The following is a 25,404-nucleotide window of genomic DNA, read 5'->3' as shown; positions in this document are numbered from 1 at the left end:
AGCCTTTAGTCTTGGTAGAACTTGAGGTAGCGAACAATGATGTAATTTAAATAACAAATAAATAAAAGGGATTTAACTTAACTAAAATATTTACGACTATTAATTTAAATAATTTAATAATAAAAATTTATATTAAAATGACATCAAGCATAACATGAGAAATTAGTATTATAATAAAATACGTAATTATAATTATTTTAAGATAATTATTTTTTTAAATAAACTTTTGAATTATGTACAATAATTTATATATTTTTTAAACAGAAAATAATTTTAAAATAAAGAATAATAATAAAATAAATAATAGAATAAATTTTAATAATAATTTTAAAAGAAATTTTTAATTAACTTTAATTATTGACATTTAAATATTAAAATAAAAATCTAATTTGGACACCACATGACTTCCTTGTACGCCTATTAAATTACATACACCCATTTTTAAAAGTATATAAAATTTTATTTCACTAATAATTTATGATTTTTTCTTTTTTGTAATTATTAAATTATATTATAATAATTTTTACAATCAGAGGTTAATAATTATTATAAAAATCAATATATTTAAATTTAAAAAAATGAATAAAAAAAGGAAAAGTCTGATTCGAACCGATGTGTCTTTTCCTTGTATGTTCCAAATATTTTATTATTTAAAATTCTATTTGGTTATAACTCTGGAACCAGTAAAAATAAGTACCACTTATGAATATCATTGAAAAGCTCTCAAGGAGGACTTATTACTGCAATTAAGATAAAGTCCAAAATCAAAAAAATTTGGATTTTGGGCTTTTTTTGGACACTTTTGGATCAGTTGATTGCAATAAAAATAGGAGGTTCACAACTAGATGTTACAACAGCCCTAAAGCCAAAATTTCAACAACCTGCGACTAATCGTTTTTGAGTTATGCAAATACATATGTACGCACGTAGAGACGTCACGCCAAAACTAGTCAAAATGGATTCAGGGATCGTCAAAATGGATATTTCCGTTGAAATCTGAAAAAAAACGATATTTTTCGCGATCACAATAGTTTTTTTCACTTCGAGCAAGGGAGTAAAAATATAAATTTAAGGGTATTCTTAAAATATTTTTTACTAAATAATTTGCATTGAATTTGGGGATTAATTTTTTAGCAGAATTTAATTTTATAGAACAGGAAATACCCGTTTTATTAGTTCACCATGTAATACTTTTTTCCCCTATTTAGCCTCCGGAATTACCTCTGGTATTACTTCAGAGGATGAATGAGGATGATATGCATGAATGTAAGTGAAGTGTAACAGTCTCAGGTCGACCATTCTGAGATGTGTGATTAATTACCATGTATTTAGTATTACCATGTAATACTAAACAGTCTTTCTGTGCTTATGGTTTTAGTGAGAAACGATTTAGCTGGAAACAGTAGGAAATAGAAGTGCTCTAGTATTCTGTTGAAATAATGGATGTACTCCATTAATTTAGATGTAGAAAGTAAAAAATAAGTATTAAAATGTTAGCTTTAACTTGTTATTTTATTTGAAAAAAATAAGGTATAATTTATTAATAGGAATAATAATAATAATAATAAACCATTTATATTGTATAAACTTGAACGAAAATTGTGAGTTTTTTTTAACAAATACCACAGACAGCAGCAGCGTCAAAAGTTAACAGCATAAAAAAGTTGAAGAAGATGAACAAAGAAAGAAAAATAAAATGAAGTGATTCAATTGACGAAGATTATTAAGAAAAACAAAAAGAAATTTAAAAGAAAATAGAGAATGTCATGTCCATGTTGTTTTATATAAGGGGATAAGAAAAACATTACACAGAGAAAAATCTCCTTTAAATTAAGTAACACAACATGAAAGTAGTAACAAGATTACACGGATAAAAATGTTTTTGAGGTATACGTGTTAGAATAAAAATAAATTAGCATAGTTTTTAAAATCATTTTCAAGAAAGGGAAAATTCAAAGAAATTTTTTAAAGTAATTTCTTCAATTTTTTTTTTGTGAAAGTAATTTTTACATATTTTTGTTAATACTGTTTTCAAAGTTATAAATTAATTTCATTAATACCTTATTAAAAAGATCTTAAAAACCGGTTTAATTAAAAATGTACAACTGTTTCATTACTATATAAGTTATAGTTTAGTTAATGAAGATAATTCTTTATTTATACATATATTTTTAATTTAATTATATATAAATTGTATTTTTTACAAAAATTAGTTTTTAATGCGTTAAACAACTACGCGGTACAGAATGTGTCTTATAATTCAGCAGATTAATTAAATTATATCACTATACCAAGAGAAAGAATAATAAAAGATTGATAAATAAAAAATTAAAATTTAAAAATCAGAAATGAATCTTATAAAAAGTATAAAAATAATACAACTTGGTAGGAGAGCTTCTTCACAGATTTAAAAAATTCAGTATAAAGTTAATCAATCTAGAAATAGTGAGATTATATTAAGTAATTACGTAGATAGCAAAACAGTAACAAGAGACAAGAGACTGAAAACGTTAGGTCAGATTAATTAGCTTCAATCTAGCCGAAACATCTTCATTAGCGCACACGCTCACACGCGCACACACACACGCGCGCGCACAGATACACACACATATATATATATATATATATATATATATATACTCATAGGTTCGGAAATTAAGAGTTTGCCCTGATTTCTGCACCTTTGGTAAAATTAAGTCTGACTGTAACTCTCTGGATCCAAATTAAGGGAAAAATTTAATTATTTTATCACGAAATTTTGAGCTGGAAATGAGAATAGAAAGAACAACATTAAGATGTTAGATTGGGATGAAATTGGAAAATGACCAAGGAAAAAGTATGGAAGTATAAGTAGAGCTTAACCTGTTGAATATTATAAGTAGAAATATAAGTTACCAAATCGATATAGATTATGGAAAAAACTTTTTTAAGAAGTTTTATTTTAGTTCTTTTATTTTTTTTAGACAAGAATTTTAAAGTCAATTTCATAATACTCGTACCAGTTAAATCATAAAATTATATTCAAATTTCCAACTGATAGATTAATACTTTTTATGTAAATAAATAATTTTGTAATTTATTATTAAATGGTTCTACAGATAACGTTTGTTTAGATTATTTGAGGAAAATAAATAATAATTAAAGATATGTTTAACTTGCTTTATTTTATCCTGTTCAACGTATAAAACGTATAATAAAAATAATTTTTAATAGGGAATTATTTTGTAGTAATTTTTTTATTTAATATATAAACATTAATATTATTTCACTTGGTATTTAAATGTTAAATAATTAACAGGGACTTTAACGTAAATCTACTTTTATCTTATAGTGACGTATTCTATACCAAACAAATTATAATAAAATTGTAAACCGTACGGTAAGAGTCTCGCAGATATCATTTCTTCCGCTCAATAAACAAAAATTTCTGTAATATAAATAAAATTGTTTTTAACAAAATGGTACTGTTATCAAAAAAGGTAAGAGACACTACACTCCTATTATCAAAATCTGTTATTAATTTAGAATTTTGTTTATAAAAAATAACGTTAAATATATGTAATAGACAATAGATATTCAACAACAGATAATAAACAATGTTTCAGCATTGCATAAAATAAGCAAAAAATAGAAAAATTTGTTACAAAACTTTTACCGGCCCGATTTAATTTATAAATATTACAATTACAGAAATAGTAATACAGTTCTTATGATTATTCGTTATTTAATAAATGACTACTATTAAAACAAATTGTACTACATTTTCTTTTAAATTTTATTAATTATTTCTAGTACATTAGTACATAGTTTTTGTATGAGATCATTCTAAATTCAAAGGCGTAGTTAAGTGCTGCTACATAGCGGCGTGATTCGTAATCCACCATTTTGAGGAATAAGATTTCAACGGAAGTATCCATTTTGACCATCCCTGAATCTATTTTGACTAGTTTCGGCGTGACGTCTGTACGTACGTATATATCTCGCGTAACTCAAAAACGATTAGCCGTAGAATTTTGAAATTTTGGATTTAGGGCTGCTATAACATCTAACTGGGAACCTCCCCATTTGATTGCAATCGAATGAACCAAAAGTTTCCAAAAAATCCTAAAATCCAAAAAAACTTGCATTTGGAATTTTTCTTAACTGCAGTAATTAGTCCTCATTAAAAGCTTTTCAATGTTCTATCATAAGTGGTATTAATTTCATTGGTTCCTAAGTTATAGTGAAATAAAATTTTAATTAATGAAATATTAGATTATATCAGACATTTATCCGATGTAAGATTATCAGGTAAGATATAAAGATATGATAATATCAGATATTAGATTAGATTAGACCTTACAAGGGGAAGGCAAATCGGTTCAAATTCGACTTCATCTCCTTCTATTTAACTTTTTTTTTAATTTCAATGTATTGTTTTATTAATAATTATTAACCTCTGATTGTAAAAAATACGATAAATAATAGTTCATCAATTACAATAAAAAAATAAAAATGAAAAAATATCAGAAGTTAATAATGAAATAAAATTTTATGTACTATCCATTTAAAAAAAAGTGTATCTAATTTAATAGGCGTAAACGAAATATTGTGGTGTCCACATCAAATGTTTTTTTTTTTTTTTAATTTTGAGATCCCGATTCAGAGGAAGGGTATTAGGTTGTTTTAGAGATATTATTTTTAAACAAAATACATTTTGATCATTAAAATAGAGACAAATTTTATTTATTTTTGGGGCTCCCGTCACAAGAGGGGGAGCGTTCTCCTAAAATTAATTCTTAAGAAAATAATCCCTACAAGGTTATAATAAATTAAACAAAGAACGTTTTAAAAATATTTTTCAAAAACACAATGATACAGTAATAATTTTAAATAAACAAAATTATAATTTTCTAGGAAGAGAGTGAAAATCTTTAGCTAAATATTTATTTTCAAGAAATACTAAAGAGAAAGTGGTATCAAAAAATTAAGATTAACATATTTTAAATTCAATGTGTAATTTGGGAGACAAATTTAAAAAACGTTTTATAATTAATAAAATATTTCTTGTTACCACAGCATTTGGATGTGGAAAATATATTTATAATGGTTTGAAGATCTATTGATGTAGAAAAGGTAGATGCAAAAAACTCTTATTGATTCCTTTTTTGAAGTAAGTTATAGGTAAAAAAGAAAAAATATATTGTTTTTTTTTTTTTGAAATAGAAGGTGAATATTAAATAAAAAGTTTTGGTAATTTGTGATCTGATAAAAAAAATCTTCAAATTTTCAGAAAAAGTTTTTTCTTAAGTAACCCGGTAAAAATTTGAAATTCTATTTCGGCCAAAACAGGCGACCCACTCCTTTTTCCAACTTTTTCAAAATTAACACATTTTTTCTCCTGAAGGTAGAACCTTTACACAAAGTTTGAAGAAAATCGGTCAACGAGTCCGGAGTTATAAGACCAAACACAGGCCAACACACACACATACGTATGCATATACACAAAAATGTTCGTCTGACAAAATAATTTTTTTTTTATTTAGGAGCAATGGAATAATTTTTTTGACTTGGAATAAGCAATCGAATTTTGACTTGGGAGTAATGGATTCCTTTATGAAACGGAGCCATAAATAAATTTCATAGATTTACAATATATTAATTTTATTTTTTAAATTAAAAAAATGTCTAAGGAAAAAACTTAAACAAAATAATTTTTTTTTTTAATTTTGACCGATCTATATACTTATCCGTTGTAGCTGCAGCTGATATAGCAGCATGCATCCAAAAAAAATGAAATTGAAACTAAAAAATCTCATTTATTTTTTATTTACTTTAGTTATGAAAAAATATTATAATTTTTTTGAACAATCTTAAACAATATAATAAGTAAATGGTGAATTTATCAGTGATTAGATTTAATAAGATCTTTTAAAGAAATACAATTTATAACGCAAAGAAGAATATAAAATTATATTTTATATTTCTTACATAAAAACATAACATAAAATAATAAATAAATGGCTTTTAGGTAAGCATACAACGCAACCTATGAGGTTAAATAAGTATTTATATCTTGAATACAAACATATTACACAGGCGCCGGTTATACTATATTTTATACACACGTACAACGAAGAAATAACACAACAGGCGCTATCTCACGGTAAAACATGGAACAAATACCAAATCAGGTGAGCCACAGTTGGATTTTTTTATTTACCTGATAATAAAGCTGTTTTATAATGTATATGTAACTTTTTTATGTCAAGTGAAACAATCAATAAAGAAAAAAAAAATTTTACTGAAATAACATTTTTAAAGCGTTACTTTTACAAACATAAAATAGCAATTAAAATATTTTTTATCATTTATTTTAATGCTATATATATTTCAAGTATGTTACTAATACATATATGGACGAAAGAGAATTTTTTTAATTATTAATTTTAATCCAATACATTACAAGTTTTTAAGGAACATATGGAACATTATATACAAATTATACATTTTTTTAGCGGCTTAAAAATTCTTGAAGAAAAATTATACCTTGCATTATTATAAAAAAACTTTCTTCTCTTTTATTTATCGCTTATTTTACTTTATTTTTTTGTTAAACCTACAACTTTAAGCATAAAAAAACGGCAAATGATTTAATTTCTACATTCTTGCAATTAAAAAAAAAGATTAATTTTCCGGATGTTTGTTACAAACTGACACTCGTTCGGAAATCAATCAGAAAAAAAAATTACAAATCATTAAAAAATCGCTAAAATATATTTACAAAATATGATGTGCATGGTGTTAATAAAGTATGGCAACAAATAAATAACCTTTCAAATGTTAATACTCTTACTTCAAAACGACATATTTTTTGCAATGAAACCACAGCACCACAAACATCCAGCGATCCTTTTAAGAGGTGAGCAACTCAAACATTTTAAACGGAAACAAAAGGTTTGTGACACTATTATTTTAAAGGGCACTGCAAAACAAAAAGGTATGACACAAAAACTTTGAGACTATAATAAACCACCGAAATTTAGATCATTTAATGTTTATTTCAGTTATTTATAAGTGGTCAACAGTACGTCTTAAATAATTCTTCAACTTTATTTTTTTGCCGGAATGTTTCATTTACAATCGGTTCCATTTTACTGATAACATAAGTAAATATGCGTAAAAAAATGACATGCAGAGAGGAGTTTTCATTGAAACCATTCAAAGAACTGTATGTGTATACGTATATATGTTATAAATATATATATATACAGTTCTCCTCTTACATCTACAGAAACTCCTCTCTGCGTGTCATTATATATATAAATAATATACATATATAAGTATACACAAAGATCAGTGGACCAAATGACATTGATAAAGTTGAAAATATAAAAAGAAAATAAAACACCAAAAAATAGTCTTATCATTTACAGAAAGAAAATCAAAACGACTTAGTTTTTAGTGTGAGAACCCTGCTTGGGGTGTAGTACAAGTTTTTTATATTAAAACGTTTGTTTTTCAATGCTATTTAAAATTATTTGACGCAATCCTACGCATTTCATTACCTACGTTTTTAAGTTATTCCCCCACGGTGTCTTGGGTTGTAATGTCCTCAAATCAAATATTAAATATTTTTCAAATAGGAACAATAGCTGAATTTTGTTTTTATCTGCTAAAAAAATGAATATTTATCTGAGGGTTCTCATATATTTTTAAAATCTTGCACACACACACACACACACTCTCTCTCTCTCACGTATACATACATAAACTTTTCCTGTATATTTTATAGCACATATTTTATAGGTCTATATATATATATATATAAACTTAGTCAATTTATCATCAGGTTATAGAATGAGAATCATTTCCGTAATACATCTCAACCAAAGGCGATTTGAATTTTGTATTTTGTTTTAAAACTTTGAAAATATATCATAAAAAATAAATTTAATTCACTCAAGTTTTCGTAATTTTTTTACAAATTTACATTTAAATGAAATTTACCTGTTACTGTTTAAAAAAAATGGTTTATCCTGGTAATAGTAATAGTTTGTCTAGGTAACAGTTAGCTATATACGATCCGCACATAAGGTTTTCATAAAATTCAAATTTTAGGGAACAGGTGGTTTAACAGTCAGAAATTGGTCGTAGATTTGGGCGTTGCAATGGAAAAAGATTTTAATAGAAATGTTTCGTAATTTTTTTAGAAGACAGAAAAATATATTGTTTATATTTTTCTGTCATATTATTTTTTTTTTAGAGATCGAGACACCGTAGAAGTCAGGGAAGAACAACTCTACACGAATTTTTTGTCATATTCAGTTTATTAATTATATAAGTAATTTTTTTATAAATTACCACTTCATTATTTTGACTGGCTGATTGGAACAGGAAGATATTTAATAAGTAATAAAGGATTCAAGAACATTTTTCAAATTAAAAGAATCAGAAAATTGAACTTTTTAATAGTACATTAAATAATTTCAAAAAAAATTCAAAATACTAGTCTTATAAAGTTAAAAAAATTTTCTATTGTAAATTATTTTTACAAACGTACCTTTTCCAAATCACTCAGCACCAACGGTGGTGAACTTGCCATTTTTCTGTTTATTTCTCAGTTCGCTTCCCACATTTTTCTTTAAACTGAAATAAAAAAACAGTAATTAATATTGATAACAATGATTTAAAAAATTCAAAAATAAAATATATTAGTGATATAAATCTTTAAAATAGGATGTAATTGAATTGATTATAATAAAAAAATATCAGTTTTATTACTACCTTTATAATACACAAATTTTTTGATATAAGGTGCATAACACCAATAAAATAAAACTAAAAAAAAACACAAAAAAATGGAATTTATAATTATTACAGATTACTTTGTTTTTAAACAGTTACCAACATGCGTATACGTTAGTACTGCACCTTACTACGAGGGTTATTTTTTTTTCAAGGTCCGATCAGTCACGAAATTAAAATCACAGTGAAAATAAAAAAAACTTTTTATTTGTAACAAGTACTTACATAGTTACGCTATTTCTCTACATAGTCGCCACTCCGATTTAGACATTTGTCGTAGCGTGGTACCAACTTTCCAATACCCTCGTCATAGAACGAAGCCGCCTGCGTTTTCAGCCATGTTTCTACGCTGGTCTGCAGCTCGATGTCTGTGTCAAAGTGTTGTTCTCCTAGCCAGCGTTTCATGTGAACAAAGAGGTGAAAAGGTATCTTCAACGTCTACGAAGGGCAATTCAGAATAAGCGGAGAGGAATGTTGTCAGCAGGCATTGTCATTCTCTATGACAATGTTCGGCCGCACACTGCAGCTGTAACAAAGAAGTTCCTGCAGCGTTTTCGTAGAGAAATGTTTGATCACCCACCAAACAGCCCGGACTTGGCTCCATCCGATTTTCACCTCACATGTTACCCTCAGTTAAAGTCGACAACAAACAACATAACCTGAATTTGAGATTATGTTGACTTTTTTTTTGTATATTTATCATACACGCTTATTCAGTGAGTCACAGTTGTGAGTGTATTTATAACGACTCAACCAATATTCATCAAATTTTCAAAATTTTTACCAACGATAGCTTCAACCGCTAACCTCATCTATTAAAATTTTTTTTTACTCAATAACAATTATAAATCAATTGGCTCTCTTGCAGAGCTATAAGTAAGTTTCCTGATAAAATCACGTGATAAGGAGGTCCTTAAGGAACCCCCAAAATAAATAATTGCAAATAAACTTAAAGCCCAACATGAAAATTCAAGCTCAGTCATAAATCACAAACGATTAATTTCAACACCATATAGTCCACAAAATAAACATTAATAACAAATAAAAAAGAAAAAGAAAGAGAAGTAACAAGAAATTAGATAAGACACCATTAAACTTGACGGCGTTAGATTCCAAACTGTTACACAGACCCTAAGTCGAGCACATGGGCTCGTTTCAACCGTCGGACATCTCTGCTGTTATCGAGTAGATTAATTGCAAAGTGGTTTACATGATTCTCAAGCATCTGCAGGTATTTTATATTGCGCTGTTGTGGAATCTCACGAACCGACGGAAGCTCCAGATAATCGTGAATCTCATCATTCCGCGTGAACCACGGCGCCTCGGCAATTACCCTCGCTACTTTGTTCTGAAATCGTTATATAATTTCCACATTACTAGTACTAGCCGTTCCCCACAATTCTACACCGTACGTCCAGATTGGGCGCAGGATAGCCTTATAAATTAAGATCTTGTTGGATAATGCGAGGCCTGAGTTCCTCTGTAGCAGCTAATGAAGTTCCCTGTACCTTGCGTTTACCTGTTTCCTCTTCATTCTCACGTGACACTTAAATACAGAAATTATAAATGTTATTCTAGAACATTGGGGGGGGGGGGAATTAATGAAATTCACCGCATTTATAAAAAGATTTAATTAAATTTTCAGCAGTTTATAAATTTAAAAGACCAGTCAGGATATACAAAATATGTTAACACCATACGGATGAACAATAACGATACAAAAAAATGGTCAGATGATTTTCTCTTTGTTCAATTTTTTTATAAAAATATTTTTATTCACCGTTCACTATCAATGTCTGCTGAATGCAATGAATTTATTAATCGCCTAGAGTGTTACAGAATGGCATAAATAATTTGTATGTTTAACGTTAATTAGACCAGGTTAGCGATCGAAGTGAGCGTAGGTTATGTTTGGATTAAATTTAAAATTTCTTTTTTTACGAGGTCCTAGTAATTTGTTTGCCTTAAAGATTGGTATTGGGTGATTTTTTTTAAATTTCCATTTATCGTTTTGACCTTCACCAGAGCTTTATCTATGTTTTTCGATGATATTTACCGGCGAAGGTCCGAATGTATATGTAATAATATAAGCAAATATTTCGTTCTTCCATCGACGAATATGGTATATATCGACATTCACCGGAGAATGTTGAAATTTTCTAATTTCAGTCTTTCACGGTAACATATATAAAAGGAAATTATGTTTTATTTGTATGGTATTTTCGAACTCAAAACGCAAAGGAAACTTGATTCCAACCCCAATAACACGTGCGATCAAAAGAAATACTGTACTATTCTTCGAAAAATCGGTAAAAACAATTTAAATCCCTTATTAATCAACATCTATACATATGTTTCATTACATCTAAATAAAGAACTAATTAGCTTAAAATTTCGTATAAAGATAACAATTTTATCCAAAAAAATGAATTTCTTATATTCTTTTACTCGAAATCTAAAAAGTTAAAAATTTTTTTAAAAGAATCATTAAAAATATAAAATCGATAAAAATTTATAATCCAATAATTTTTTCAAAAAAAAAAATTATTTTAAACGGACATTTTATAAATTTCATCTTTTTATTTTTTTCCTCATGTATAATAAATAAATAAATAAATAAATATATATATATATAAGTTACTACCTCTCTAAGAAACCAATCTCCTGTACAAATCTTGATAGCTCAATTATCAAGAAAGATTATGTACAGTATACAAGACTTATGAAGAGATTTAAATCAGTGGTTTGATTTAAGTATTGTTTATACCAACTAATTTGTCTGAAATATCACACGGATATCAAAAGAAAGGTTAAAAATGTATTCAAACAAGGTAACATTACTTTTTACTTTCCTGGCATCATAGTTCTAGAGCTATACTGAAAGAAAGATAGGTAATCAATCAAAAAATTGTGTAATGTCTTTTCGAATTTCTCATTTCTGCATGCATTTCTTGACATTTCATGATCCAGGAATCCCCCCCCAAAAAAATACGCGGTGGGGATTAATGTTTGTACGTCCATGTATAATATTACTTTTGTTCGCGTGTTTGAAGTTCAATAACTTTTGACTAGACAAACCGATTTTGAAGAAATTTTTTTTAGAGACTCGTGTATATAACACTAATTGTTGGTATAAGTTTGGGGGTTAATATCTCCAGTGGGTAGGGGTCAGAATTGACCCCTACCCGCTGGAGACATATAATTTTACAAAGGGTATTGGATTTTTGTGGTCAATTTTTTCAAAAATTTTGGAAACACATCCCCACTTTACATTAAGTTCTGAACATACGTGCATGCTTACCTTACCATTTTAAAGAAAATCTATCCCCCAAAATTTCCCCTTCCCAAAAAATCGAAATAGCTATCTTCTTAATTACATATTTTTTGACCGATTTTTTTAAATGTATTTCTAGGCATAATAATAGAGTAAGCAACCAAAAAAAAATTCTTTGGGGGAAATATTGATGGTAAGGAAGCCGATCAAAGTTTAAATAGATTGATTTTTTAATTATTCAAAACTTTTTTTAGTCAATTAGAAATAGACTAAAAAAGGTGTTTGGGCCTATTTCAAAAATTATTTACTTACTTTTAATAGTACTAAAAGTTTAAATAATAAAATTTTAGAAATAATATTCCAATAAAATTTCATTATAATTCAAGCCCCCCCCCCACACACAAACAACAAAAAAGAAATCTTAGGTAACTTTTTATTGGTTGTATATTTTCCAGTGAATTTATTTTAGTTTCTTCCATTTAACAAAGTAAACGTAGACAAATCAAAACATTTTATTGGATAGTAATTTTGAAGGAGGAGCAGAAAAAATAAAAATACACACGAAAATAAAAGTAATTTTTTTTTCTGTTTTTTTAAACATATAATTTTACAATAAAACTATCATAAATTACTTCCATCCCAAAAAATAAATCTTAGGTAATCTTTTTCATGCATAATTTTTTTTCCATTGTATAAGAATAAATAGCCAGTGGCAAGAAAGTACAAGTTTGTTGTTAGTTTTTATTATTGCATATAGACAAAATAATATTCGTGTTTCAAAACAATTTCCCTAATATAGTTTGCTTTTATCGTAATTTGTTCTGTGAATCAATTAATAAATATCCAGATTTAATGAAGAATAGCAGTTCTATATAATAAAAATCTGATGAGAATTAAAAGAAGTTCGACAATGAAGAGATTTTTCAAATTTCAATGATTTTTTTTTTTAAATGCATATACATCAATTTTAAGAGAGCATTAAAAGATTTAAATGGCAGAAAGGCTCCTGGAATAGACGGAATACCTGTAGAATTACTGCGCAGTGCAGGTGAGGAAGCGATTGATAGATTATACAAACTGATGGGTAATATTTATGAAAATGGGGAATTTCCATCAGACTTCAAAAAAAGTGTTATAGTTATGATACCAAAGAAAGCAGGGGCACATAAATGTGAAGAATACAAAACAATTAGTTTAACTAGTCATGCATCAAAAATCTTAACTAGAATTTTATACAGAAGAATTGAGAGGAGAGTGGAAGAAGTGTTAGGAGAAGACCAATTTGGTTTCAGGAAAAGTATAGGGACAAGGGAAGCAATTTTAGGCCTCAGATTAATAGTAGAAGGAAGATTAAAGAAAAACAAACCAACATACTTGGCGTTTATAGACCTAGAAAAGGCTTTCGATAACGTAGACTGGAATAAAATGTTCAGCATTTTAAAAAAATTAGGGTTCAAATACAGAGATAGAAGAACAATTGCTAACATGTACAGGAACCAAACAGCAACAATAACAATTGAAGAACATAAGAAAGAAGCCCTAATAAGAAAGGGAGTCCGACAAGGATGTTCCCTATCGCCGTTACTTTTTAATCTTTACATGGAACTAGCAGTTAATGATGTTAAAGAACAATTTAGATTCGGAGTAACAGTACAAGGTGAAAAGATAAAGATGCTACGATTTGCTGATGATATAGTAATTCTAGCCGAGAGTAAAAAGGATTTAGAAGAAACAATGAACGGCATAGATGAAGTCCTACGCATGAAAACGGCAGAACTATCGCATGAAAATAAACAAGAACAAAACAAAAGTAATGAAATGTAGTAGAAATAACAAAGATGGACCGCTGAATGTGAAAATAGGAGGAGAAAAGATTATGGAGGTAGAAGAATTTTGTTATTTGGGAAGTAAAATTACTAAAAATGGACGAAGCAGGAGCGATATAAAATGCCGAATATCACAAGCTAAACGAGCCTTCAGTAAGAAATATATTTTGTTTACATCAAAAATTAATTTAAATGTCAGGAAAAGATTTTTGAAAGTGTATGTTTGGAGTGTCGCTTTATATGGAAGTGAAACTTGGACAATCGGAGTATCTGAGAAGAAAAGATTAGAAGCTTTTGAAATGTGGTGCTATAGGAGAATGTTAAAAATCAGATGGGTGGATAAAGTAACAAATGAAGAGGTATTGCGGCAAATAGATGAAGAAAGTAGCATTTGGAAAAATATAGTTAAAAGAAGAGACAGACTTATAGGCCACATACTTAGGCATCCTGGAATAGTCGCTTTAATATTGGAAGGACAGGTAGAAGGGAAAAATTGTGTAGGCAGGCCACGTTTGGAGTATGTAAAACAAATTGTTGGGGATGTAGGATGTAGAGGGTATACTGAAATGAAACGACTAGCACTAGATAGGGAATCTTGGAGAGCTGCATCAAACCAGTCAAATGACTGAAGAAAAAAAGAAAAAATACATCAATTCATCAATACATCAAGTAAACCTATCTCATGGATATATGTTTCAGAAATAATTAATTAATTTCTTCAATTAAAATAAATTTATCAAATATAGATTTAATCTGAAAGGAAGCAGTTTTTTTTATATGGAGCAAAAAGAGAATCGATATGTTATAGTAAATATTTAACAAATAGTATGATGGTACCATGGAAATTCAGACACATCAATCGGAAAATAAATTACATATAGCCAATAGACTTCAATTATATAGTGCAGATAACTATTTTAAAATTCTATTACTATTAAATAATTCAGTAAATACTAATAAAGAACACTTAATAATTCAGAAACGCTATTAAATTGTTAGCAAATATTAAAATTTGCAACAAAATTATTTTAATAATTCAGAAAAATGTTTTAGATATATAAGAGGAATAAAAAACATAAATTCATAATGAAACATATAAAATTTAATAATCATTAAATTTAATTAAGATAGCTGTATTACTTACTTACTACACCTTAACTTTAATATACACTCACTTCAGATTTACTCATATCTATCTAGTCACATGTAAGAACTACGGAAATTATATAACACATTTTTAAATTAATTAAATGAAATTATAATTTTATAATTATATAAGTTATGTAGAAATATCATGAAATTGATTCAGTATTACTATTAACAGCTCTTACTGTTTATTAATTCTGTATATTTAAATTAAATTTTGAAGAGAATTTAACTAAAAAAAAAGAATACAGTTAAGTTAAAAGAAGCATATGATTTAATCTAATTATAAATTAAAATTATATGCGAATAATATAATAAAATCCCATTTGACAAGGCGGAAGTAGATTACACCGGGGTGTTAATAGGGGATAAAAAAGATTTCCACCTTAAAGTTAAGAAAAACTTCAAATTTACTCAATACAACAATGATTGTATGTGAAAAAAGTTTCACATGTTTAGCGTATCCATCTTACAAGTTCCATCTTACAATACAGCAACAGTTTGGTCATCACTTGTCATAAGGGTTGGTCGTATCAAAGATTGTTACAGACAAAAGTTTTAAGTAATGTTTAGAGGACTAACGATAACTTTAAACCGATTCTGTTGCTATTAAGGGAGGTATGATATTTTTTGTTTTCAAAATCCAATTTTTTCCATTCCCTGGGTCAATGGTTGGTGATATCAAAAACTTTACTTAGATAAGTTTTAGGCCCTTATCAAAAGAATAGTAGGAACTTTAAACAATTTCGATATTTTACCTAATAAGAAAGTTATAGCGATATTTTTTTGTTGAAAAAGCTCCCCCATAACCATCACCATGATCCGAATTTATCCAATAACATATTTAACCAAGATTTTAAGTCGTTACATTTTATGTATCAATTTGAAAATTTGCGCAAAATGACGGCAGTTATCGTGTCCACAAGAAATAGAAGTGAAATATATATATAAACTTTTAAACTGACGGTGGTTTTGGTGTCTGGGGGATGTGAAACGCGAAGATATGTTGAAAGTTTTCATATGCCGAATCATGGTACCCGTTACAATATTTAGCAATCTTATGAAATCTACCTAATATGTGAATTCTTAAATAACTTTTCAACCTTTAAACATACAAAAAATTAAATATAGAAAAATTTCCTACCGCAAAATGTTCATTTTTCGATATGAGACCTCCCAAATCTAAGCCTTTATAGGGGTGCGGGAGCAAATAAAAATGTTAAATGGAACAGGTAGCTTGGAGACACATTAACTTAAACAGCATTAAAAAAACAAAACGTTTGACGAAAAACAATCGGAATATGACAAGCCTAATTAAGATTGAGGCCATAATATTTTTTTTATAGCAAGTTCAAAAGGTGTTCTCCAATACCTCTTAAGTAACTGTTCAATACAGTAAAACGCTAAAATATATTAAAATTTAGCGAATGCTCAAACAAAAAAAAAACGTCCTTGAGGCTTCGGGTCGGGTGGTCTTATATTAAAAAATTGATAAAAGTAAAATATATATTAAAAGTAAAATTTGATAAATTTTACTTTTCTATATTTAAAGGTTGGAAAGTATTTAACGGTTTCCACTCATTGCTAACAATCTCCATGTATGTCCAATATATATTAGGTTACAAAATACACATTTTTAAAAACTATACAGTAATAAAATCGTTAATAAAACTTAAGAGTATAAATGTTGATTTAAAAAACATAAATAAAAGATATAAACAGAAAAATAATAAATCCGTCATTGCTCTTCGTATGTATGTGTGTACACACACATAAATATATTATATATCTTGTAACCTAATATTATTCTTTATCTCTGAGAGGGAAATGTTTCTCCATTCAGTTGAAATCCCTTGAAAGGAATACAGCAGGCAAAAAGATAAGAAAAAAAAGAGTGAGACAAGTACTGCTTATGACGTTATGTAATAGGCTTTTCTTGTCAGAAAGAGCCCAGTGAAATCTGATAATCATGGTTGTATTAGATAAAAAAGAATAAAACAGAGAATAGAAAAAATAAACAACGTGTAAAAATTTATGATAAAAAATACAGCAGAGCATATTTTTATCATTTTGAATTCCTGTATTCTATAAATTTTGTAATCTGTGATGCAATACAGGCTAACAAACCTGTCTATTCTGAATCCTGCAATAAATTACTTTTCTTCTATTATATGTATATATGCTACCAATGGCTTCCAATAAAAGTAGGTTTGGAAAAGTTTCAATTTATAACTTTGCTTATTTTTAAAAACTAGGGTCTTTAATGTACGTAATAAACAAAAATTTCCAGTTTTATGATCGTTTTTAAATCATTTTATAATATATTAATTTTAAAACTATGTATAATTTTTTTAAGAAATCATGAGAAGATACTTTACTAGAAAAATAAAAAAAAACTTTTCAATTAATAAAATCTTGAGAATAAGTCTTGAGAATAAAATATGAAAAATGTAACCAATTTTTCATCAAAATAAATCACAAACACATTCTTTGTTGCGAAAAAAAATATTATAAATATTCAGAACAAATAATGAAAAGAGAATTTAGTATTAATTTTTTTAAATGTACAATTTTTACAGTAAAAAATGATTTTAATATTTTTGATAGTGTTTTAATTTCATTAAATTGTAAATCAAAAATCTGTTATTAAGTTTTTAAATATAATTTCATTCATGAAGACATTAATATTTTATGCTAATATTATTGCTAAAATAACCATTTATCCTTTTTTATGTGTTTAGATAAGGAAAAGTTAAAGGAAAGAGGAAGTAATCGATTACGTATTCCAATAAAATAGGTTCATTTCAAAAGTCAACTGTGAGTACTTTTTTCCAGGAAACTAAAAATTCGGTGTAATTTATTTTAAAAGATTGGTTTTATTATTATTATTTTTATATTTTTCATTTTTTTTATAAATATTACAGTCACTTTATTACGAAATAACTGCAGAAAACTAAAAGATAAAAAAAAATTATTTATACGAAATTCTTTACCCGCTTTACTAGGAAAAATTTAAAGAAATGCATTAATGAAGGATGCAATCTCTAACATTTCGTTGTATTTTTTAATTTTATGAATTAAATCGTGTAATTTTAAATTAACAGATACATAACCACTGGACATGTTCGGGGCCGATTTAATCTAAAAAAACCCTTACTGAATTTTACGTTAAAACAGTTTTTAAAACTAAAATCCATGCGTTTTTATTTTATTTAAAAAAATATATAGGATTACAAATAAATAAGAACAAATTGAGTGTTTTTAAAGATGTAGTTAAAAAAAAAAAAATAATATAGTATAATATATAATATAATATAATATTTAAGAACTGGTTGGATATTCGTCCTTTCTTTTTAACGCCGTATTTGTATCGTCATGATCGTTCAAAAAACTTATACTTATATCAATTTTTTATCAACTTTGTTTTATATATAGTCGTACTATGAAATTAAACTATTTCCTTAAATTTTTCCAATTTTTTATTTTTTTGTTGCTGATAAAATAATAAACTATTACATAGGAAAATGCTGGTCTTATAATCCGACTAAATTAAGACAGATTTATAAAGAGGAGTACAGTCACTTCTACTGATGTATACGATTAAATTATTGTACGTCTCCATCGTTCTTTTACACTACAGCTTAAAAAACTACTACAACAAATAAAATTTCTATTTGCTACGTAAAATCATATTTTTTAAATCATAATTTTTTATATTTATTAGCCATAGCATTCTCCTACTGAATTGAAGTTTTTTATAATAACAGTGTTCTTCATAAGTATTAGAATGGTATTAAAGTAATGTAAAAGCAGTGAACAAAAATAAATCAATTTATAGGTACGCAGTTCACCATAATGTTTATAATAACAAAACAATAAAAATTTATTTTTTATTTTTTTTATTATAACTACACAGCAACTTTAAAATCTGTTCAGCAAGATAAATTGAACAATAAGTAAATAAGATTTATATTTGAACTAACATTAAGTAATCACAGACCCAGCGGTTGGTGACTTAATGATAACAACGAAATGAAATATAAGAGGAGCACTCCGTACAGCCAGACCATAAAGTCACCTAATTGAAACGATAAAGCAAACAAAGAATATTGTTCCTTAGCAATTTTGAAAAATCACTGACCGGGTTATCCAATAAATTGACCGCCAAATATATCGGGTGACGATCCAAACGATTTTGATACCGTAGGCTGACCACAGAGTTTTTCTCCGAACGGTTCGCAACTTAAAATCATTATATATCAGGCTACTGCTTACGTACGTATGTTTAGCATTTTTCACAATGTTTTTGTCTGGTAGCATTGAAGTATACCAATACTGGAGTAGCTTGCCGTACCCATAAAGGTTACGAAAAAAATAATAGAAATAAAGAGTAATACTTAAAAATTAATATTTTTTTGAAAAGTTTAGTTCACCAAACAGCCGCTTTGCTACTTGTCTTACTCAAGTTAGTACGTTCAGTATTTTATACTTATTAGATAATTTTGTATAATAAATGAAATGTTATAACGGTAGATTAACCAGTGTTAAAACTCATAATTTATCGCCCTATTGTAACTATTTATTTACTTTTTCAGTAAAATCAAGAATATTGGTATGTATTAAATATAGCAATTCAAGAAATAATAACTGCATTATATTTGATTTAAGCAACAACTAAAAAGAAAAGAATTATATTAAAAAAAGGTGTTGTTTTGGCAAACAACAGACAAGATCTAACATGAATATTAAACAAACATCACACCTTTATTGAATAATAAAATATTTTCCTACCTGTTTTAGTTATATTTTGCTAGCGGTTATAAATTATACATACATAGATATAGAAAAAGAGAACTGAAATAGCTAGTCGTGAAAACAATACAACGTTAATATGTATTTCAAAACACAATTAAAAAGTACATTAATTTTATACATCAGATCACGATTTTAAAGTGATTACATTCAACTGGCTCAGCTAGCTTATTGATTCTAAAGATATCAATAAAAATTGTTAAACTAAATCAGAGGTACCATTTCTGAAAAATAAAAATATACAAATCAATGTTAGGTCATTACGCAGACTGCTACAGAAAAAAATTGAAGCTACCTTCACTGTCACCATTTAAAAAAATATTCAACTATCAGTTTGTTATTGAATTCAATATGTATGTGTGAACACTTTTTGTCTAGAATTTTTATTTCGGATTCGGATTAAGTATCATTAAAAGATTACAATAAATTACAATAATATATGAATATCCTCCATCGGCCGTCCCCCACAAAATGGCCGTCAAAGTTAAAATTTTGCAATAACCATTACACAACCCACCGGCTTGGTTTTTTTTTTGGTTTAAGCTCCGGGTTTACCGTTAGGCATGCTTCAGAGGATGAGATGAATGATTTGTAGCGTGTGTGAAAATGCCATGCTTGACCGGGATTCGAACCCGGGACCTCCGGATGAAAGGCCGAGACGCTACCACTCGCGCTACGGAGGCCAGCTCACCGGTTTGGTTTAGCGGTGAACTTGACATCGCAAATCAGATGATTTCGAAGTCGAGAGTTTTAAGATTCAAATCCTAGTAAAAGCAATACGGATTTGAATACTGGATAGTGGATACTGGTGTTCTTTGGTGGTTGGGTTTTCATTAACCACACAACTCAACAACAGTCGACTTGAGACTGCAAGACTAAACTTCATTTACTTTCATAAATATCATCTTCTTTTATCCTCCAAAGTAATACCTTACGATGATTCCGGTGGTTAAACAGAAAAAGAAAGAAATATGATTACGCAATAACGGTAGAAACTATAACGTTGGTTCAAACGTACTAATGCAAGGTTTACTAAAATGCATAAATATATAAATATCAATTTTGTAAATCGTGTATGACCCCAAAACCCATTTTGGGGTCTAAATTTTTAATAATTAAAAAAAAACATCCATATATATATATATATATATATATATATCATAAAACACAAGATAAATAAATTATATTAACCTAGCATATGTAGGAACTTAGCATATAGAGTTTCATTAAAACCATAACAAACTCGTTTGTGCACGTGAAGATTTAAAAAAAATGTTTTATTTGAATATTAGAAAAACAAGAAAATTTTTTAATTGTAACTTGTACTAAAAAGAAACCAACGTTATATAAGACTATAAATTGTGATTAACATAATATGTGAATAATGATTTGATACGCCATCAAACAATGTTCACATGATCTAAGGGAAATTTTAAACATAAAAATAATTTTTTATGTAACCTTAATATACAATAATTACCTTACACCGTGTTGACAATTATTAAATATAATCAAAGTCCTGTTACAATATATTTAATCGCTTAGAAAATATAATTAAACGGTAATAATAATAAGAACATTCGTTCGGGAAAATTTCGGTAGAATTTTCATTGATAACTGGGTGAAAAATGAAAGGTAATATTTGAAAAATTTTATTGTATTACTTCTTTTATATTACTGTTTCGTTTATTTATTATATATTTTAGTAATTATCTTGATTTATATCTATAGGATTGCAATGTGGAAAAATATTTGATGTTGAAAAAAGTAGATAATGCCAGCAACTATTGTGGTGATTTAATACAACGTAGATTTTGAAAGTCAGCTTAAAGGTAGTAATTCCGATCTAGTGTATGTGAATGAGTTTTGGGTAAATAAATTTTAATTCAATATAACTTTACAGCCAAGAAAAACGTCTATCGATTTGTTTATGTTTTTATTAGCCTACAATAAAACGTTTCAATGATTCGTTAAAAGGCATAATTCGGAATTTACAAACAAAAAAAAAAAATAGGACATAGTTTATATTTTAAATAAATTATTTATTTTATGCAAGTAATTTTAATTTTAGTTCAAATTAAATTTTCAACTAATTATCAAAATATGTTTCACATTTTGAATATAAATGTAAAAATTTCATTCTTACATTAATTAGTAAAAATAATGATTCATTAATATAAAGAAAAACAAGTTTAAAAAAATATATTTCGATTGTAAATAAACATTTCATAACTTGTAATAAAATTTCACAACTTACATACAATAAATTTCGCTTGTACGGTTGGCAGACTGGTATAGCCGCGAGACTTAATGTACCAGGTACTGAGGTACTAAGTCAACCGGGTGATCGAGATCGAAACCCGTCCAGACCAATTCACTTTTTTATACTTTAAATATTTTTCATTTATTTAATTCTACTGCTCTGTGGCGTCACATCATACCAGTAGTTTATAGAGCATTTTTGGGGTGGGAGAGCGATTTACAAAATTTTTTATTTTGCAAATATTGTTATTTTTTAACTGTGCCTAAGAAAGATATAACTTTAATTATGCGAAATCTTCAGAGATACTGAGGGTAATCTTGCTTTATACCCTCAAACGCTTGACTTTTTAAGTTGAAAATGTAATGGCATCAATATGTAAAAGATCTTACAAAGTTCGGTCAAAATCGGTCCAGTAGTTCTGGATATATAAAATAAGAGTTATAAGACAACACACACGACCGCGCGCGCGCGTACATACGGTCATTACAACCGGAAAATTTCCATCAGTTTTTTTGGATTGGTAAGATATCAGAACTTCAAGATCCGGTGTACCCGTATGTGTCCAAACTGAATCGATTACAATACTTTCCTTTCTAAAGCTTTAGCTCTGCTACAGCGTTATCTAGACGGGAAAGTAAAAAAACTGCAGTAATATCTAAAATCGATTTAACGAAAAACTTATTTAAATTCTTATGATCATTAACAATGTTTTGATTATTTTATTTTACAGAAAATAATATAAAAATACATAAATGTTAGAAATCATTCTTGTTCAGATGAACACCGGAAAGAATATTTTAAAAATTTAACATAATTACCTTTGAATAATAAGGACTTATAGTTCTGCGAGTATAATCAGAAACACGTGAGTTGTATAGTTGAGATGTAGTGCTAGAAAAATCCTATTATTCTTTGCTTCATTCACAAATCTCCTGAGTATCAACAGCGTCGCGCAATTTAAAATCACAATAGCGTAAAATGCATCTATCAAAAATGAAAAAAAAAAAAGAGAAGAAAAGCTGATTGTTTTTACCGTCCACTGCATTACATATATATAAAATAAGAACAATGAAAAATAAACAGAATGTATAAAACAGCAGGAAATGAACAAAACGTTTTACCCTTTAAATTATTCATACGGGGTATTTTCATTATACAAGTATGAATATACTACACCAATAGTCAGTTGTACCGTTTTATAATTACCTAAGAGAAATACCATCAAGTTCAAACGGTTACTGCATTGTTTAACAACATTCGTAGATATACGTGTGTGTGATGTGCGTGTTTCTGTGTGTAATCAATTTTCTTGAACAGTACGATCCAAAACTAATTAATCTTAAATACAATACGACTGAACGCTACCGTTGTATATACAGAAGAAAGACTCACTTATTCACTCCACTGTCTTCATTATTTGTTTTACCGTTATGGATTGAAAGGAATAAAAGTATATGCTGAGTTCTTCATAAACTGTTCACATTTAATTGCTATTGGTTTAATTTAAAATGCGTAGAAAAGGGTAATTGTTAATAAACAAATTAATTGCTCACACTTATTCAGAATATTGAAATTTATAATTTTATTTTGTCAAGTATAAATAATTATTTATTTATAAATAAATAAGAACATATTATTCCGAATTTTGTTGATATTTAATTTTTAAGAATTTTTTTGTTTTTACTGATTTTAATTAGATAAATTTTCCCAAAATTAAATCCTGTAGAAATTTTTTCCTACTAGTATAGCATAATATTAATAAATTTTATTATAATATTTTAAAATTTTAACTATGATTTTTTAAACTTTTGACTTTAAATGCATTAATTTTAACTCCTGATAATGACTTACCAGTAAGCAGAAAGATCTAGAGAACACAACAACGTGCTGGTAAGGTGGATTATATTAATTGTTCATTTATTTATTTATTTAACATATCAGCGGTACCATGTTTGAGAAATTAATTTTTTTTCATTATTTTGATGTGATAAATATGGATATAAAAAATGGCAGAAAGGCTTTTTGTAACGTAATAAATATATTTTTTTCCTAAATCCAGAAATTTTCTAAACAATATAAGAGCCTATAACTGCGCTTTTCAAATGATTTGGTTTGGAGATTTTATCTTCATCACAACCATGAGGTTAACGAACAAAGCGGAGATCCAGAGGTTCAGCGGGTGGCTAGTCGGAAAGGACGAACGAAGCGAGTTCTGTCAGCTATTTTTTTATAAAAATGGATTAACACTTAATTTATCATTATCTTCAAATGATAAAAAAATTCGTGTGATTACATATGAAATTTAGTGTTAATAAAGATATAACTGAAAAAATATAGTTAGATGAAGATATCAGCTTTAATGAAAAGTCTTCGAGATTTTAGAGTTGATGAAGTAATATATAACATTGAAAAATAATTAGAAAAAAGAAAAATTTTAAAACATCCGTAGATTTGTTTAAAAAAAACAAATTTGCTGTAAAAAAAATAAATATTAATCTAGATTATATTTACCGTGACAATGGAACTTTAATAGGTTAGTTTTTTAAAGCGAGTAAAATCGATCGACCTTAAATATACGAGTATCTAGATAACAAGCTCAAAACTTTGTTCACTTGCAAAAGAAGTGAACACGTCATTCACTTTTTTTATTTTGGGTCCTACACTTTATGAAATTATGTGCACAATTACACAAAAGTTTTTTTTTTACTAATGAATTAATTTGAGAAATATTTGCTTGAATTTTCGGATCAGCAAAGTAGAGCTTATGGATAAAAGTCAGTGACTGAAATTATTACCGCCCGTATTATACGAATTCGATAAATCTGAGTTAACAGTAAAACCCGGTCTCACATACAATACTGTTCTAAGAACGGCAATAAATTTTCAGAAGAATATTTGGTAAAGCTACTAGAAAAATCTTTATCTCTCTATAAATTCGTCTGAATACCTTGTTATAGGACAACATGGCCTCAATTTTTCCTTCTGCTATATAGATTTTCATTAATTTCTACTTTAATTCCAGGTCACTCGATCGCTGCAGGATTTTCTAACCATGAGTTTGCAGAAACTTTTCTGAAGAAAACGACTACGATCGACAGTGGTACCTACATCAATCTCTAACTCGCATTTACAGAACTTTACAACCGTACATTCATGATTATATAGATAAATTACTTTCATAATCATCGAAAAATATAATTGACTGTTAAAATATAATTGATCAACGAGAGTCTTTTTCATTAAATGCTTTGCTATAACTTTTATTACCATATGGCAACTTATATCATCTCCATCAC

The 25,404-nt window shown here is 27.6% G+C and overlaps 1 protein-coding gene across 3 annotated transcripts in view; it reads right to left on the bottom strand.

Annotated features, from left to right (window-relative positions):
• Myo10A (unconventional myosin 10A) overlaps nucleotides 1-25,404 on the bottom strand; it is a 765,283-nt gene that overhangs the window by 426,747 nt on the left and 313,132 nt on the right. For all 3 annotated transcript variants that reach the window (XM_075375939.1, XM_075375938.1, XM_075375940.1), the window contains one exon: nucleotides 8,543-8,628. In XM_075375939.1, the coding sequence (XP_075232054.1) occupies nucleotides 8,543-8,584 (42 nt within the window). In that variant the 5' untranslated portion in view covers nucleotides 8,585-8,628. The remainder of the gene's footprint in view (nucleotides 1-8,542; nucleotides 8,629-25,404) is intronic.

Source organism: Lycorma delicatula, chromosome 9, assembly GCF_047948215.1.
Source record: "Lycorma delicatula isolate Av1 chromosome 9, ASM4794821v1, whole genome shotgun sequence".
Taxonomy (NCBI): Eukaryota; Metazoa; Arthropoda; class Insecta; order Hemiptera; family Fulgoridae; genus Lycorma; species Lycorma delicatula.
Note: the sequence above shows the minus strand (reverse complement) of the source record. Positions and strands in the feature narration are given on the sequence as shown.